Below are 18,194 nucleotides of genomic sequence, written 5' to 3' on the forward strand. Positions count from 1 at the left end.
GGGGCTCGAACTCACGGACCGCGAGATCGTGACCTGGCTGAAGTCGGACGCTTAACCGACTGCGCCACCCAGGCGCCCTGCATCCTTTGTTCTAAAAAAGTTGGCCATGTCCATATAAATTTGTAATAATGACAATTTTAGAGTAGGTTTTAATATAGCCAACGCTTTCATTAGAAAGCATTTTATAACACATAATTACATATGACAGTTATATGTAGGTGTGTTTAATATATTTAAATATTTGAGAGAAATATAGTTTTCAATATTTTTATTTAATGTTTGTCTGCTTTTTTTGAATTATAACAAGTGAATTAAAAGGAAATATCCAGCGGCACCTGGGTGGTTCAGTTAGTTGAGCGTCCAGCTTTGGCTCAGGTCATGATGTCATGGTTCGTGAGTTCAAGCCCTGTGTCAGGCTCTGTGCTGACATCTCGGAGCTTGGAGCCTGCTTCGGATTTTGTGTCTCCCTCTCTCTCTGCCCCTCCCCTGCTCGTGTTCTGTCTCTCTCTGTCTCTCAAAAGTAAATAAATGTTAAAAAAATTTAAAAATAACAATAAAAAATCTAAAAAAATAAAAGGAAATATCCAATGATATTATGTCATCATAATTATTATTGTATATATGATGTTCCAGGAACAGCTCTACATAAATAATCCTATTCATACAAAAACAATTTTTTTAAATTAATAGAATAGGCATTACCAAATTTGCTCAAATATAAATCTACTAGTCATGTTAACATCTAGGTTAAATTTAGTTACTGTACAGTCCCCCTAGGCTTAAAAAACTTTTTCATGGTCATTCATACCAAAACTTACTTTTGTCTTTTTTATCTCGACTTACTTAATGAGCCATTTCTGTATACCAAAACACTGAGTACACCTTAGCAAAAAGCTATTAGGTTACAGCAGTGTGCATTACTTAGATATCAGCCAGTGCAAAATTTCATTTATTTAGTCATGTCCAACATTGAATAAGGTCTGACACAAAAACTAAGTTTTTCAACTTAGAGTACTCTTCAACTATCTAGACTATATGTTGTTTTCATTTAATAAATTAGCCAGACAATTCTAGCATTGTGCAAAACCATTTTTTTTTTCTGTTTCATATACTTTAGACAGATTTTTTTTCACCTTTTCCAGATATTTCTGCGATGCCCCGTGGTACTCCATTATATGGGCAGCCATCATGGTGGGGGGATGATGAGGTGGATGAACAAAGGGCTTTCAAGTCAAATGGCAAACCTGAAGAAAAAAGTCATGAAACTGGAACAGCAGGTAAGGAAAATCTCAAGACTGTGACATTAAATGGACATTTGGGGAAGAATTTGTAATTAAACAAAAATCTGGCAACTCTGAAAAAAAGATATCTACTACTCCTTAATTTAATAAAAAATGTTGATGAATGTCTTAATGATGTTGTCATTTTAAGTTTATTATGAATGATTCTCATATAAAGTATTAATTCCAGTATCATTTTATTTAAAAGGTTTTTCCAACTTATGAGATTAAAACTTGGAAAATAGATTAATAATGTAACTGAGCATTTAAGGTATTTAAAAAGAATTTTTAAAATGTTTCAATTAGACCAAAATAGTGGGCACAAACGAATTGTGTGTTTCCTTAGATTCACAGGTATATAATCATGTTTTTAAATGAACAGTTTCTGTTATGTTCAGAAATGTGATATAAAATTAAAACTTATTTAAAACCTCAGTTTGCTTTGTTTGTTGGGATATGGTAGCAAGACTAGCCAAGTTCAGCCAGAATGAAAAATTAGTTCTGGGTCACATTAATAGTCAAGGAACATATTCTTGTGTTGCTGGAGGGATTTAGTAATGAACCAAGTGCCCTTAAACCAGCAAGGGTCAAGATTTCCAGGAAATGAATGGAGGTGTCATTCGTCACGTAAGGACTTGACAAAGACATCAACACCAAAGGGTGAAACGGGCAGTTTCTACGATAATGTCAGATAAGGATCCAGAACTGTAGGAATTGAACACAGGTACCAGGGAGCAGTCTGGAAAACTAAGTCTGACTGAGTCAAAGATAGATCCCAGCACAACTCTTCTCAATTTTCTACCTTCGACCCTAATTGTACAAGATAATAAATAAATAAATAAATAAATAAATAAATAAATAAATAGATTAAGAACACTGTTCTTTAAATATGTGCTAATTTGACCTTGGACAGGTCTAAGAAAGCTGGCTTTATCAACTTGATTTTGCAAGTGCCCCAAACTGAAGTTGTCAACTTTGCAAATAAATTCCCATCATAGCTTCCTTGTTTCTCTCCACCAGCAGTTTTCTTCATGTCCAAGCTTAGAAATACTTAGTATTCATACTGAATGTCATTCAGCATTACATCAGATGCAAATAACAAATGCTACCTGAGACTGAACAGGAAAGAAATTTCCTGGCTTAAATAACTGTACCTCTTCAGGGTTGGCTAAGGCATCTCTACAGTGTCATCAGCAACTGGTTTTTCTCCCTTTCTCAGCCCTCCAGTCCACAGTGAGCGTATAGGGCCGCATAGGGGGGTGTCTCCCCTCATGGCCATCTGTGTGAATGAAACTAAATTCTTAAATGATTATCAGCTTATGTGGCATGTCTCATTGAGTGTCATTTTTGCCACATGACAAAAGCTGTCTCATAATCTTGGGATTATTTTTGAGTAAGAAGGAATTAAGTGATTTATGTTTGTGTTAAATTGCTTGAAGAACCCAGCCAGATTTAGCCTATTAAGTGTCTTGTGAGAGAATCTTATCTGCTTTCTTATGTTAGTGCAAGGATGTTATTGTTTCAGATTTATCATTGGCAGTTTTTACAATATAGGATGAGGGGAACAGTTTACTGACCTGAAATAACTTATGATACTAGTCGAGATTGTAGAATCAGTTTGAAGATGGGTACTTATTTAATTTGATCATTTTGAAAGTGTTATTAAATGTTTCCAGTTATGAAAATAAGTGATTCATTTATGCTTTAAGCATGCAACTTGTAAATACAAAAAGTGACTTGCTTCTTGGTTACCCATTATTAGAATGCAAAATCTTAGTAATTGTTAGGAGGGGGGAACATTTCAGAAAAGCTAATAGAGTATCTGCGACCTAGTAATTTGTTATGTCCCTCTCAGTGGGTCCACATGTATCCATAATCTCCTACAGACCTAACCCTGGAAGCAAATGTATATACTGGAGCAATCAAATTCTCCAGAAATTGTCCGAGTATTTTTAGTCCAATTAAAAAGGAGAACTGCCCTCACTTTAGCTATAGGTGCGCCCAGGGCCTGCTAACTTGCTGTAAACATTTACGTAGGTTACATCTAAAGGTTTTCTAGTGTTGCAAAGGTGTGTTTGAAAAGAAGGTGCGTGCAGCTGTGAGGAATAAAGCTCTGGCTCTTTTACGTTGATTTTCATCTAATCACACTAAATTTGGAAACTTTCAAGTTGTGACTCCTTTTGCTGTTTCCTAGTCTTTATTTGCAGTCCTTGAATATGCCAGGCTGGATGTATGTTGTAGGCTGAGTGAATGTGCTTTCATCATTGCCTTTAGCATCTGGAATTGAATATTTCTTAATTTCGTACAGAAGAATGAAGGGAATGGCTTTTCTGGAGGTGTATTGTCCCCATTTTCTCTTCTGATTTAGATAAGCAATTCTAGCATAATCAGTTATTAAATAGTTTTAAATACCTAGCAGTTGAGATTATGACAGAATATTAGTATACTCAAAATATTAGTATATTTAATATATTAATTTACTTAATTTGGTATAAACAGAACTGAGTTTGAAGGTAAATGAATGTTAAATTCACAGATTTCCAGAATCTGTTCCATCAGCGTTCTGAGATAGAGCTGTTTTATTCTTCTGTATTAATTTTCCCAATAATTTTTCTAGTAGGCCTACATTTCCCAAGTATAGTAGGTCCACACTTGATCTGTTTTTATCATCTCCAGAGAGATGAATTCCTTCACGTAATGAATTTTCCAAATGACTGAACTTTTACAACTGACAATTTTTGTAAAAGTTTGACCATTTTCTATATTTCTATTAATGAATTACCCATATCACTGTCTTCTCAAGTGGAGAAGCCTGAATATAATATAAGTTTCTGGTTTATGACCCAAAGTCATCATGATGGATGTCACTTACTGCAGTGTGATACATCACATGACAGCCTTGGGAGACATTACAGGGTGTGGGACTGTTGGCCCTCTGCACAGAATGGTTCTGGACTGTTGTGGTTCTGAGCTGGGTCCCAAGCTCTTGTTTTTTGTCTTACTCCTGCCATCTGTCTGACCCTTACTTCTTGGTGCAGTGTATCTTACCTTAATCCTCACTTCAGGTTTGCTACATGTGTCTGTGCAGATAGTAAAAAGACTCTTGAGTGAGTGACTTTTCTGTTAGTAAAGGTCATGAATATGGGAGTATAGGTGTTATTGTATCCTTCTTGAGTTTTTTTAGAGTTAGTTTTTCTTGTTTCCCTAATTCTTAGCTATGTTGGAGAGTTGGGGAAAAGAGAGAAACATTTATTTGTGTGCCTACTTTGTGCCAGGCTTTGTTCTGGGTAATGTACATTATGTCACTTAATACTGAACCTCACTGGATCATGACAGTGATCTCATGCTTAGATACCATTATTTCCGATGAGAAAAATGAGAATTAAAGACTGACAGACACAGGATTCATCAGATCATAACATGCTGCCTTTCCCCTCTACTGTGCTACCTGATGTTGCAAGATAACTGATTTCTGGATAAGTTGTGTAAGTCTCAGGTTTCCAGTCCTTGAAGTAAAGGTGACTTGGATGTAGGACTAAGGGGTGATAACCTTTAAAGCAGTGGTGTGCAGTTGATCTAGGCTGTTTTTATGTGTTATAATGTGAAAACATGTTGAAAGTATCTCAATATTAACTGTGAACTTTTCCTTCACAAGGAAGGAAAATTAGGAAAATATTCCTTTAAATCATGAATGACAAATAGATAGTAAGTGTTGTACCCCCGGAGCAGCTTTTCACGGTTTGGGCTTGCACTTCAGCCACATCATTTTATTTGGGTATCTGGTGGTGGTAGCAAGAAAGTACCACCCCTTATTCCCAGCCAGTATTATCCTGTTGCTAGAAAGATGAGCAAAGCAGATAATAAATGACTGAGTGATTGTATACATGTGTATAGATAGATAGATAGATACATAGGTAAGAGAGGATAGGTTTATAAGCCAGTTGTCCTATATGGAATTGACCAAGTACAGTACACCGTAATGAACAGGAAGTAAGTCCATGTATGAAAAACTACAAATAGCATTTATTAGTGAATTCATTAATACATGGGAAGCGCCTAATTTTACTGTCATGGAAATTTTAAATGACAGGCCTTCAGAGTAAACAGAATCCAAGTGAACATTTTTTTATTAAGATAAAGATGAATTAACTCTGAAAGAAATTTTTAAAACATGACTTAGGTTATTTAGTCTTGTATAATCTCTTCTTCCAAATAGCATGTAAAATTTTTGCTTTGATGTATTTTCTGATGTACATTTTTCATTTTCAGTTATAAGAAAAATTAAGTATACTTTGATAAGAATAATTTTTACATTGAAAGTTGTTTTTGTTAGATACTCTGTTTACCTTCTGTGTAGTGTTTTGTTTTGGGAGGCGGGGGGACTGGAGCTTGATGTTCTCTATACCCTGTTCCACACACTGGATGACAGCAGTGTTGCTGTCCCCTTCTTGTTACCTGAAAGCAAACAGTTTGATGTTTGTTTATATTCAGAGAGTACTGCCAAGAATTCAATTACAGCACCTGAAGAATCCCATCAAGATCTAATATTCGATGCTTCAAGAGACCAAATATTACTTCACTTAATTGGGGAATGACTGGAAACAGCCTAGTCTCCCTGTATTGCCTTTCCTCCTAGTAAATTACCTGCATACGGTTTTCCCATCAATCTGTTTAAAAACGGAGTGCTTTTATGAGCTTTAGGAAAATGTTTTTCATTTGAACTCTTTATCATCTTAATAATGGCTATGGTTCTTTTGCTTCCTGAAAAAGAGAGCAGCTTAATCTTTTTTATTTCTCTATTTATTTTTTGCATTTGTAGTATCTGGTAACACAGTTTACAAAAATTTTTCAATTATCATTTTCATTTATGTATTTTGTTTACTTATTCATTTACATATATTATGTATAAATGCATTTTTATACCTTTATATTCATTTCTGAGACAGTAGAACAATAGTGACAGCACCCCAGCGTTGCTCACTTCTTCTGCCAACTCTGGTTGTTTTGATCTGAGATTTAATTCAGCTTTCCTCCAAGAATTCTTGACACTTGTGCATATTCTGACACATGTATAGACATATACGTGAATTTTCTTCTGGGCTTATTGGCTGGCAACTAAATTTTCTATTTTTAACCTATTTCTTTCACACTGCTGCTTGGATCGCAGTGCTGCAAGCAAACCATGTTTTATCTTTAGTTATTCTTTCATTCTTTACAAAATGTATCCATCTTCTCACAAGGATCGCACATCAATGTTATTCTTGTAATTCGAGAAGTAATGCCTCTCAGTGTCATGGTGAAGAATGGTAAGTGGAATAATTACTTCTAGAACATTGCTCACATGGTGACCTTATGTTTATTTCTACTTTGTGCAGAAGCTGTACTTTTTGTTCATACATATTTCATCCTCCTGACTTGATAAGGAAATTCCTATTTTTTCTGTCACTCTAAGATATGTGTGTTGAACGTGCATCTCCATCCACATTTGATTTCAGTTCTTTTGCACTTGGATGATTTCTGGATCCAATTTGGAAAAAATACGGTCTAGCCATGAAGGATCCATCTCTTGCTGTCGCGGCTTCTCTTGCATCTTCTGTTGGTACCTGAACACCGTGTTTATAGTCGACATCTCTTCTCTCTGACATCTGCCTTCTGATTCTCATGGCGCAATACAAATGGCCATGATTATATTTCCTTCTGTGCTAGAAGCTCCCAAATATTTTGAATTTTCTCTTATTTTTTTATTAGGGTGCAGCATAGATGCCAAGCACGTTGAGGAACAGTCTGCAGCTGCAAGTGAAGACGTACTTTTCCCTCTCTGCAGGGAACCGAGTTACTTTGAAATCCCTACCAAAGAATTTCAGCAGCCATCACAAATAGCAGAGAGCACTATTCATGAAATCCCGACAAAAGACACACCAAGTTCCCATACAGCAGGTGCAGGGCATGCTTCATTCACCATTGAATTTGATGACAGTACCCCAGGGAAGGTAACTATTAGAGACCATGTGACAAAATTTGCTTCTGATCAGCGCCACAAGTCCAAGAAGTCTTCTCCCGGAACTCAAGACCTACCAGGGATTCAAACAGGAATGATGGCACCGGAAAATAAAGTAGCTGACTGGCTAGCACAGAACAACCCTCCTCAGATGCTATGGGAAAGAACAGAAGAGGATTCCAAAAGTATTAAGAGTGATGTTCCAGTTTACTTGAAAAGGTTGAAAGGTAAAGTGAATTACTTGATCATTTCAGAACTTGCTGTTTTGTGACAAAGAAAATTCAGTCTTCACAGTTACCAAACTACTGCTAGATAAAAAATTATATGGTAGGAAACTTCAGCTCTTTCAAAGCTTCCTGTTTTGATTTTGAAGCTCAGAAGCAAGCCATACTGCCCATATCCACCTTACTCATTGAAAATAGTCTGCTTTCATTTTCTTGCCAAAACCAGATTGGTTTTGTGAATTTATATTTATGCCATTAAAAATATTTCTTTTCCTATGGAAATAAAAGATTCATTCAGTTCACCTGTGGAATTCCCTTAGAAGACCTTTCTCATCGTTTTCTTGACTTAAGGAAAAGATGTGTTCAATTCTGTTCTTCTCTATTGTGATACTTCCAGTGAAATGTCAGTGTCTCGATTTTGAAAGAAATTCTAAGCCATTTGATAATGGGCAAGAAGTTCTACATTAGTAATAATAGTCACATTGGGGTTTTTTAAATGTTTATTAATTTTGTGAGAGAGAGAGAGAGAGAGAATCAATCCGAAGGAGGCTCCACCCTGCCAGTGCAGAGCCCAACATGGGCCCCAAACTCACTAACTGTGAGATCATGACCTGAGCTGAAATCAAGAGTCGGACACTTGTTGACTGAGCCACCCAAGTGCCCCAGTAATACAGTCACATTGTTGAGAAAATGTTTCAAACTTTTCTCAGTGGTTATTCGTGAAACAAAATTCTTGGTTTAGAGAACAAAATTCTTGGTTTAGAGATACTGGGAATTAATTGAATTAAAAATGTTTTTGATATTAAAACTTATGAAACCACAATTGAGTGTTTATTTGTGAAGTAGTCAGTATATGCTTTATTAGTATAACACTTGGCCAAAATTAGTCAGATGTCTATACCTGTACAACAGGGTATCAGCTGAATAATTTTTCTGTTGTTTTGCTCTATCTTAATTACTCTATCTTAATTTTATTTCATAAGCTATCATTAAGAGAAATGACTGCATGCTAATATGACCATTCTGTTACTATACAAGGAGTTAATGAGCTTTAACAAATGCTAATTGAGGTCACTGTATCCCTAACACTTCACCTGGGACTTAATTATGTGGCAAGTACTCAGTAATTTGAATACACAATGAATGACTTTGCTATCAATGATAAGACAAACCCTGGCTTAACCTGTACTTTATGCCCTGGGATTTTGGTCAAGTACTGAAGAAATACCTGTTCTGATTTGCTTCTAAGACATTTCAGGATAGTGAGGTGGTGTGATTACCTAATTCTTTGCTGGGGCCTATTACTAAATCTAATTATAATCATAAGCAATTGCCTGCATTATACTCTTCATATTGATTGTTATCTTTTGCCTCTGTCAGATAATATTAAATTCATAACTGAGAACTATATATGTACGTATAGGTGAAAGCTCACAGATAAAAGCTACCCATCTGTACGCTGACCATTTGTAAGAATAGATAAATAGTACTGATATCCAAGTGTAATATAAAAGGTAGCATAAACCTTGACAATTTAGAAATGACATGGTCTTTCTCAAACTACTTTTAATAAATGTGCCAAAAGTGAGCTAAAAGGTTATTTTAAAAGTTGCCATTTTAAAATACCTTTATCCCTTTATTTTATAACTGTTTTTTTTAGTCATCATAAGCATTTTCTGTATTAGCTATTATTTTTAAGCCATCATTTTTAGCCATTCTCTTCTTGAACAAGGCCCATCTGTAAGCCTGATTCCAAACACAGGCATTAATGCCCATAATCACACTGTATCTGTGCATTAATGATATTTAAAAATTTTACCAGAAATTATACAAATTGCTGTTTTCCCTCAAAGTTGATTTATGGGTAGACACATGTTCTAGTATATTGCCATCGCTCAGAACTCTTCTTTTGGATTGGCTTTCAGACCATTTTACAAAAAAAAATATCTTTGTGAATATAACTCATTTTTGGTTCAAGATAGATCCATTTTATTGCTCCAGTTATATTTATAAATGACATTTGACTTTTTCAAAGTCAGATATGCCATCATTAGACAAAGAATTTCCACAATCTAGGTAGGATGTTGAAAGTGTATACATAGACTTTAAATAAAGGTAACAATTTTACATTAATTAGACTTCCAGCAATTATTTGAATCAGTCTCAAAAATTAAAAGTAAGTAAAATAAAAGCAAAAACCTTTGCTCCTACAAGAGTAAAGTGCACGCGCTTTGGGACAGTGAAGAAAATCATGCTCACAAAGCCCGTACACTTTTCCCTTTAGGAGACTTGCAGCTTCTTTTGACCACAACGTCTGACCTGGTACAGCTAACCTGCCCCCAAAAATACTGAACAGACTTCAACATATTTAGGCGTGGTTGATGGTAGACAACACAGAAACTCGGAGAGGAGAGTTTCCCAGTGATTTTTGTTGTTGAGTACAAAGAGAAATTGCAGTTCTTGCCAGGGGTCTCCCCTTTTGTAACACTGAGAAATACAAGAAGGAATAGCAATACTCCATGAAAGAAAATGGCTACTCCATAAAAAGTTTTAAACTGTAACTTAAAAAATACCAAAAGGACCCAACACCACTTAAGTGCCAAATTTTACACGTTGGTACAAGAGCTGAAGTCTTGTAAAGATGGTGTTTTCATGTTGTAGATGTGTGCTGTGTGGGCTATTTGGTCTTATTGGTACAGAAATTTAGAGTTTAGTTATTACTGGCTCTTGGAAACTGGATTCCTTTTCAGTTCAGCCAGTGCAACAATGAAAAAGATTGTAAAATAGCATGTTTTCAATGAGTTTTATATTTAAATTAGTGGTTTAGTTTGGTTTTGCGTTCCATTTGCTATCCCTGATTCCTTGCTTAATTGCCTGAGGGTGGGGATTCCATTAATTAAACACCTGTTTGGGGTTTTATTATTCTTTTCAGATTGCATTTTGAATAATTGCTAATTTGAAGAAAGATTTTCAGATTTGTTGTATCTGATGTTTATGACATTCGTCAGTTTTGTTTTGCTGGGAAGTGCCTCCCTTTCGTGTTGGTTTAATTCTCTCCCTTGGCTTCCCTTGCCTGTGACTTTTTCAAAACATTACCCTTTTCTGTGGATTCTTTCTATCTTCTGAGTCTTCTCACACCTTTTATGTACATTTTTACAACTAGTCTTCTGTTAAATCATTAGCACCAGTTGGTAACCTCTAAGTACATTTAAAACAAAAAAAAGAACCCCATGAGTATTAAAATTCCCCTTTCTCTTTTGGATGTGTGCCCTTTGCCCCTCCCAGCCAATGCATCGTCCAGTTCTGATCATTGTCTTGTTTGTTACTACATTATTCAGCAGGTCTTCAGATTTAGAATTTGTAGCCCAGGAAAGGTTTAAACTCAGGCTTGGGACTGGAAGCACTTTTCTCCCAATGAAGCCATCATTTAAGCCCTCATTTGTAATTCATTCAGTCTAAAATTGAATAATTTAGGAAGCATAGAAAAATTCTTGACCTTCAAAAAAATTTATGCTGTAATAATATAAGTATCATTTGATAAATTCTTCTAATGTACTTATTTAAATACTTAAAATTCTAAATCATTGAAAACTAATTTCTCTAATGTTTCACATTTAATCCCTAGTAGAACTATGAAGGGTAACAGAAAAGCTGTTAGGAACCTAATGTTTCAAAATTCAAACATATTCTAACTTGACTCTATATGCTTTATAGAGAAGACAGATTTTTAGCTGGTTATATTTAGCACCCTGCCATTCGCCCAGAAGGTGGTTAGATTTATATAGGATTTCATAGACGATGCTATTCTGTGATAGGCCTTTAGCATGCTTTATTTAACTCTTTGAAGCCACCAGAGTTTAGAGCACAAATGTAAATTTGCAAAACTTCTCATAGCTAGAAAGACACTTGTGGAGAAGTGTATAGTAATTGGTGGAAACTACAAATTTGCATCTTCGTATTAAAATTTTGTATACTTTTTATAAAAGTATGCTGTAGTTTTAGAAGTATTAAACATTGTCAAAACTCACCACATTTTATGGCATTTGTGTTCTATTTTACTGTGTAGTAATAAGCATCTCAGGAGGATCACTCTCTTTTCTCTTTTCCTCTCAGGCTAGAAGCCAATTTTTGATTGCTAAAGAAGGTATAAGGTTTGGAGGCCGGATTAACGTTTATTAATGTTATAAATACAGACTACCGCAGATGATATAGCATTGCTTATCTGTTAAGGCATTAATGAATCATTAGAAAGTTAAAAATTTGGAGAAAGAAAAGCAGTCCTATTCATTTATTTATAAAGGACCTCATTGTTGGTTGAGAAAATTTGAATGTGAGCGTTGCAGTTGAGGGAAGTTTGCCGAGCCTGTTACTGAAACGAACATATGACTGGGGTTGAAGAGGGGGAGGGGGCCAAAAGCAAGTAACACTTTTGTATACGCGTCTAATTTTCTACATGGGACTTTTTCCTTCCCTATTATGTGGCTTCTGTTTTGTGTCCAGGAAATAAACATGATGACGGTACACAGAGCGATTCAGAAAATGCTGGGGCCCACAGGCGCTGTAGCAAGCGTGCTGCTCTCGAGGAACACTTAAGGCGGCACCACTCCGAACAGAAAAAGCTGCAGAAGGCCCAGGCCACTGAGAAGCATCAAGACCAAGCTGTTGTAAGTCAAACTGCTTTTATGATTGCATTCTTTGACGAAGACAATCCCAGAAAAAGACGGTCCTACTCTTTTACTCAGAGTGCGGGAATCTTGTGTCAGGAAACTACTTACTCGACACCACATACAAAACTTGAAAAAGCAAAATCTCCAACAGCAGATGCCAAAGTGGTTTCTTTGTCTTTCCAGACTAGCTCTACGCATCACAGAGGGGGGCATGGTGTTCCACATGGGAAATTGTTAAAACAGAAATCAGAGGAGCCATCGGTGTCCATTCCCTTCCTACAAACTGCATTATTGAGAAGTTCAGGGAGTCTTGGGCACAGACCAAGCCAGGAGATGGATAAAATGTTAAAAAATCAACCTACTTCTGCCACTTCTGAAAAGGATAATGATGATGACCAAAGTGACAAGGGTACTTATACCATTGAGTTAGAGAATCCCAACAGTGAGGAAGTGGAAGCAAGAAAAATGATTGACAAGGTAAATAATTGAAATTCGGGGATGGTGGTAGTTTTCTTTTGGTGTATTTGACTGTTGGAAATTATTGGAGGGTCAGCATGAAATGTTCTCATGCAGTCAGCGGCATGGGAACTTTAGGATTTTGTGAGGGAACTGCAAAACTAACATTAAAACCAAACTGCTTTCTGATTTTATTCTGCTGATCTTCTGAACTTGCCTGACTTCCACATGGAAAGTCCTTTATGTTTATAAGCTGTTTGGACCTTTTAAAGTTGTGTAAATATAAGATAGAGTTGTAAAACCGTGTACTTTGTGTGACCATTCTCACTCTGTGTTTACATAAAAAGCCAGGCTGCTCTGCCCCTGTTAATATAAACATAAACATCACCCGATGATATTCACCCGTGAATCTTGCCTACTGGTTTCATGTCAGAAATAGGTGAAAGTGTGTATGTTTTAGTCCATTTTGTTCTTTGTCCTTATTTTCTTTTCTTAATTTCTGTTCACTGCTGCCTTTGGAGATAGAAAAGAAGTGTATGGAAACAAAATCTGTTTCACTGTGATACTCTGAATTCAGCCACTTAAGTGTATGCCCAGCCATGATGATTATTTACATTTTAGACGTGTTCTTTGATGTTATTAGTTAATGTGTCTAATGATTGTGTTGTTTGGTTTTAAAAGCAGTTTTTAACAATTTTGCCTGTAGTTATGGAAAGTTGAATTTAGGATCAGCTGTTTGTTTTACCGTAGAAAATAACAGCTTAAGTTTGGTTACATGTTAACCTCTTGTTTAAGTTCTTGTTACTCAGTGTGAGCAGCATTAGCGTCACTTAAGAGCCTACTAGAAATCCCAGAGACTCTTAGCCCTGATCTAAACAGGCCGAATCAGAATCTGCTTTAAAAGCAAGATCTGCGGGTGATAATTCGTATGCACCTTAACTTTTGAGAGGCACTAGTTCAGGTGAGGGGTTCACGGAGCGGGCTTTCAGGGAGTCGAAGAGGTCCACCTTTGGGAGGCAGGAAAATTATTAAGACTTTTACTTTTATTTTTTTAGTCTTTGTTTACACGTTGGAGTGTGTTCTGTAGTGTATGCAATCTGTTACTACACGGATAGACATGTATATAATTTATTGAGGAACACATGCTCAAAATTGTTTACTGTTGGAGTGTATGACACCAAACTTTCAGAGACCCATTAGTCTAAGAGAAATAAAGCAAGTAAGAAGCAGATGAATAAAGTGAGTTTTCCAGTTGTATTAAAAGAAGTCTAAGAACATTCTGTCTGGTCATTGAGAACAAGGATATCGCTATCTAAAATACTGTCACATGCAAAATAAAGGAATAGGTTTGAAAAGGAGAATGATAAGTTTTAGAATTCAGATTAATAATGATTTTGATCGTATTATGCCTTTGTTTGGTTTATGGATATTATGATCATAGTGGTCAATGTTTTCTCTACTAGGTTATTTCACGGTGAGGGATTATATTGTAGTATTGAAGAACATGAGCATCTGCAGGCAGACAGATCTGCGATTAAGTTAAACTCTGCACGTACCAGATATGTGTCCTTGAGTAAAGTAACCTCTTTGAACCTTTCTTTTTTTCTAAAATGGAAGAAAGTTCACCAGGTTTTATAAAAAGAATTCAAATATATAATTCAAATAATACACAATGCCTGTCTTGTAATAAGACATCTAAAAATGTTAGCTATGTTATTACCCTTACCAAGAGTCTCCACATACGGATCTCTACACAAGGTATGGATAAATGCTGGAAAGTGTTTTCAGCCTGAAAGAGTCAAATCTGAAGCCCAAGGGGAAGTGCAAGGGAGCAGCCTGTCCAGGATAGCAGAAAGCCAAAAAACAAGTGCACATGACCCTGGTACACATGACCCTTAGGAAACGGCTGGATGGAAAGGGTGACCACAAAACCTGCTGCATACCTGCTGTGTGTAATTATCATGAGCATTTTTTCTTCAGTGGCAAATTATATGGTAACACTGTGGATAGAAGAGAAAACCAAGATTTTAAAGCGGCATTCCTTTAAGGGAGTAATGGTTCTATGTGAATGGTCATTCCTAGTTTGCATAAACCAGAAAACAAAGCTGCCCCTAACTATAGGAAACAGTCACTGGTTGTCTTGTGAATACAGAGAAAAAGAGCTGTGAGTCTACTCGTTGTGGTTAGAGCCAGAGGCCAAATTAGGTTAATGTCAGACTCTGGGAAACAAAAGCAGGGAAGCAGGAATCAAATGTGTGAAGAAGATGAAGTAACCTGCAAGTGTGGAGAAAACAAAGACCAGGACTAGCCCGGAAGTGAGTGCTCTGGGAGGGTGTAGCAGTACATGCATCATATCAAGTTGCTTGGATGAGTTCAGGTGTGTGGATAGAAGTTGGGGCCTTAGCTGCTTTCCATCTAAATTTCATTGTTTGGCCCTGAAAACTTGCATTTAGTCTCTTACCCTTTTCACTCCATCATTTGAAAACCGGTTTATTTCATTGATTTGTTTTCACAGCCTTTATTCAACATCAACTGTATGCCAAGCTTTGTGTTAGAAGAGAGAGGTTCAAGTTGAAAAGACAGAGTTCTTCCCTTCGAAACATGAGTCTGTAGAGGAATGGAAATGCACAAGTAAAAACATGAATTAGAATAGTAATGCTGAGTGCTTTGATAGACATAAGCTATTGGAGGAAGGGTGCCAGTAGCCTCCAAGAAAAGATCTCAGGTTAAACATCCCACCTTCAGAGAAGTTTTTGGCCGAGCAGTCTAAAGAGACCTGCGTAGGCACTCACTGTCAAGTCAGCCTGTTTGATTTTAATCATAAGCTTTATCACTACTTAACACTTTCCTATTTATTCACCTTCCCATTCCCCCAAATACGTGTGCACACATGAATGTAAACTCCATAACTGTGGGAACCTAGTGCCTGGCATTTTACGTGTCTTCAATACGGAATTTAATTGCCAACCGAGCTCATTTTTAAGCAGGTGGAATCAATCCCATAACAGGCGTGGTAAAGTAGGGTTTTTCAGAAATATGGAGCACTCTGTTCCAAATATGGAGCCTGAGAGTGTGGAGGACCTGTTCAGAGGACCACAGTTATTTTAGACAGATGAGATCAGACTAGATATTGAAGGCCCCTGTGTATCATACTAAGGACTTTAGATATTTTAATGCTGGAGGAGAATCCCTGAAAACTCTTAAATAGGGCAGTGACATCTAATCATTGTCAGAAGTGTGAAGAAAGGATTGGAAACAGAAAGCAATTAAAAAGCTGCTGGTGTGTCCAGTATTCATTTGGATAGAAACATCTGAGTCTTAGATAAGAGATCTGGGCTAAAGTACTAAGTTGGGAAATATCAAGGAGTAGCTCTGTGCAAAATAATAGATGAGATTACTTAGAAAGAATGTACAGAGGGAGAGGAGACAAAGTATGAAGTTCTTAGCAACACCAACATTGGTGGACAAAAGGAATACGAGTGAACAAAGGAGGCTGAAAAGGATTGAACACAAGAAACAGAAAATAGCACATTGGAATCAAAAAGCAGTAAGCCACAGTATCGCATGATAATAGCATTGAATGCCTCTTCAATTTTTCCCCCAAATACATCATATTCCTGGGCCTAAACAAGTTAATTAGGACAGGTATAATTTAGGAGAAGTTGCATGTAGTTAAAATAGGATCTCTTTAAAGAAATTACCAAGCTGAAATACTGTATCTTTGTTTTTCTGTGCTGGTTGTAGTCAGAAGGTAACCAAAATATCCCCTCACCAAACTCCAGGTTATGGGATTACAGCATTTTGGTTCATGTTGTTGTTGTGTGGTTGTCAGTAGGTAGCCTTATTTTATGCATTGTCCCCAAATTCACTTCTTTTTATAACACAAATGCCTGTTGTTTATGAAGACCTCTTAAGTTTTATGTCTAAGCTTACATGGAGATGCGCTATGATAAGAAAATGCTGTTCACTGCCTGGATGAAAGGTAACTGCCTTCCATAGTACTGATAGCCTCCCAGCCCTCCCTTGTCTGGCCTTCCTCTGGGACCTAGAGAACCCATCACAGTAACCAGTTTCTTCTTCCCACTCCTCTATCGAAACAGACCCTGCTGAGGGAAGAGGAGGATGTTATGAGGGCAATTTCCTAGTCTTCCAGGCAAAGGGAGAAAAACTTGTAGTGAGAACAGAAAGCTAAATATTAACAACAAGAAAAAAAAATTGGTCAAAAAAATTGGCTTGAGGTGCTCTTTTGAAAAAAGTACTTTCCATAAGTTTCCTGCCTTGAGTTTTGATTCCTGTCCATATATCCCCCAAAATACCTCTTCTCAGCATAGTCTCTTCTCTCATGGGCCTTGTGTCTACTGGTGCTGCTCTGCAGGCAGCAAGTGGTAGGGAAGAATCCAGAACCAGGAAAACTATGACAAGACTGGAAACACAGGATGAAGAATATCTACAGCCCAAAGAAAGTCAGTGCTGAGAACCTGAATCCAGCTGTAAGCAGTTTGGAATAGGGGATATTGCAAACCTTGAAGTCCACAGCAAGACTTCAGATTCAACCAAGTCAGAGCCAGGGGAACCCTGATAAACCTGAGTCAAAATCTGGGTGACAGTGCCCAACGGAACACAGAAAGGCAGCACATCCCAGGTCCACTCAGACTCAGGGTCCGACGTGCGTGGGAACTAAGACAAGGAGATCAGCTCAGAGCCTTGAGTAAGAAGAGAGGACCTTGATAACAGGCCGCATTTTGATTTGGACTTCATGTTTGCTTCCACTTTGTGCCAATCCAGGAACAATCTGAGTTCCCGGGCCAAAGCAAACAGCAGTTCTTAGCCAGCAAATTCTGAGGGCTTCGTTTTTCTTCCTCTAATACTAATCTTTCTTGCCCTCTCTTCACTGATCATTTTTTTCTTTTAATCTGTATCACAAGGATTTACTTTTGGTCACTGTGATTATGGCTCCTTGCCCCTTCTCAGCTCTCCTTCGTAGCCCTCCTCAGGTACAGGAAACCCTCTCCTGCTGTGTTCCCAGAGCTTCACAACTGAACCTTCACCTTTCTTCATCAGTTGAAAGCTTAACATTTACTAGGTTTTCCCCCTTTCCTTCCTGTGTTATTATATGAAATCCTACTGACTTTCCTGCTTAACAGTACTTGCCACCTAGAGTGCTTTCACACACCTAGCTCCTTCTCCGTATTCATGCTCAGAGACTTTCTCTCCCCACCCTGCCCAAGTAGCCCTGGCATTCACCTCTGCTCTCTCTGTATCACATTACCATGTTTTATTTTCCTTATAGAACTCCCCTCTAGCTAGTTTATATCCTGCCTGGCCTTTCTAGAATGACCCGGTTTGTCAGATCACTTCTGTATCTCTTGTGCTTGTTAGAACAGTGCCTGGCACATAGCAGACACTCAATCCCTTTTTAATGAATGGATGAGAAAGAAAACTGCATGACCTGCTTTTTAATTTCTGTCAATATTTGTATGTGGTTAAGCTATAGATAAGCTGCTTTATTTAGTGAATTTGTGGATTGGTCACTTTCAGCCAGTCCTCCACAAACAGGTTTTGCTGTATT

At 37.2% G+C, this 18,194-nt stretch overlaps 1 protein-coding gene and 1 long non-coding RNA gene across 12 annotated transcripts in view; one reads left to right on the forward strand and one right to left on the reverse strand.

The window, feature by feature from the left end:
• The window catches only part of CEP170 (centrosomal protein 170), a 125,744-nt gene that overhangs the window by 66,035 nt on the left and 41,515 nt on the right, over positions 1 to 18,194 (forward strand). For 7 of the 10 annotated variants that reach the window (XM_081791851.1, XM_081791853.1, XM_081791850.1 and 4 more), the window contains exons 7-10: positions 1,143 to 1,277; positions 7,029 to 7,505; positions 12,003 to 12,166; positions 12,353 to 12,646. In XM_081791851.1, coding sequence (XP_081647977.1) covers positions 1,143 to 1,277; positions 7,029 to 7,505; positions 12,003 to 12,166; positions 12,353 to 12,646 — 1,070 coding nt within the window. The remainder of the gene's footprint in view (positions 1 to 1,142; positions 1,278 to 7,028; positions 7,506 to 12,002; positions 12,167 to 12,352; positions 12,647 to 18,194) is intronic. The other 3 variants (XM_081791856.1, XM_081791854.1, XM_081791855.1) reach the window with 1 other exon arrangement.
• The window catches only part of LOC144614889 (uncharacterized), a 45,938-nt gene that overhangs the window by 14,444 nt on the left and 13,300 nt on the right, over positions 1 to 18,194 (reverse strand). Inside the window, exons 2-5 of one of the 2 annotated variants that reach the window (XR_013553170.1) lie at positions 15,087 to 15,232; positions 14,569 to 14,625; positions 5,627 to 5,735; positions 1,134 to 1,244 (exon numbers count right to left, since the gene is read on the reverse strand). This is a non-coding gene — a long non-coding RNA (uncharacterized LOC144614889). The remainder of the gene's footprint in view (positions 1 to 1,133; positions 1,245 to 5,626; positions 5,736 to 14,568; positions 14,626 to 15,086; positions 15,233 to 18,194) is intronic. The other variant, XR_013553171.1, reaches the window with a different exon arrangement.

The sequence above is a fragment of the Panthera onca genome, chromosome F1, assembly GCF_046562875.1.
Source record: "Panthera onca isolate mPanOnc1 chromosome F1, mPanOnc1 haplotype 2, whole genome shotgun sequence".
Lineage (NCBI taxonomy): Eukaryota > Metazoa > Chordata > Mammalia > Carnivora > Felidae > Panthera > Panthera onca.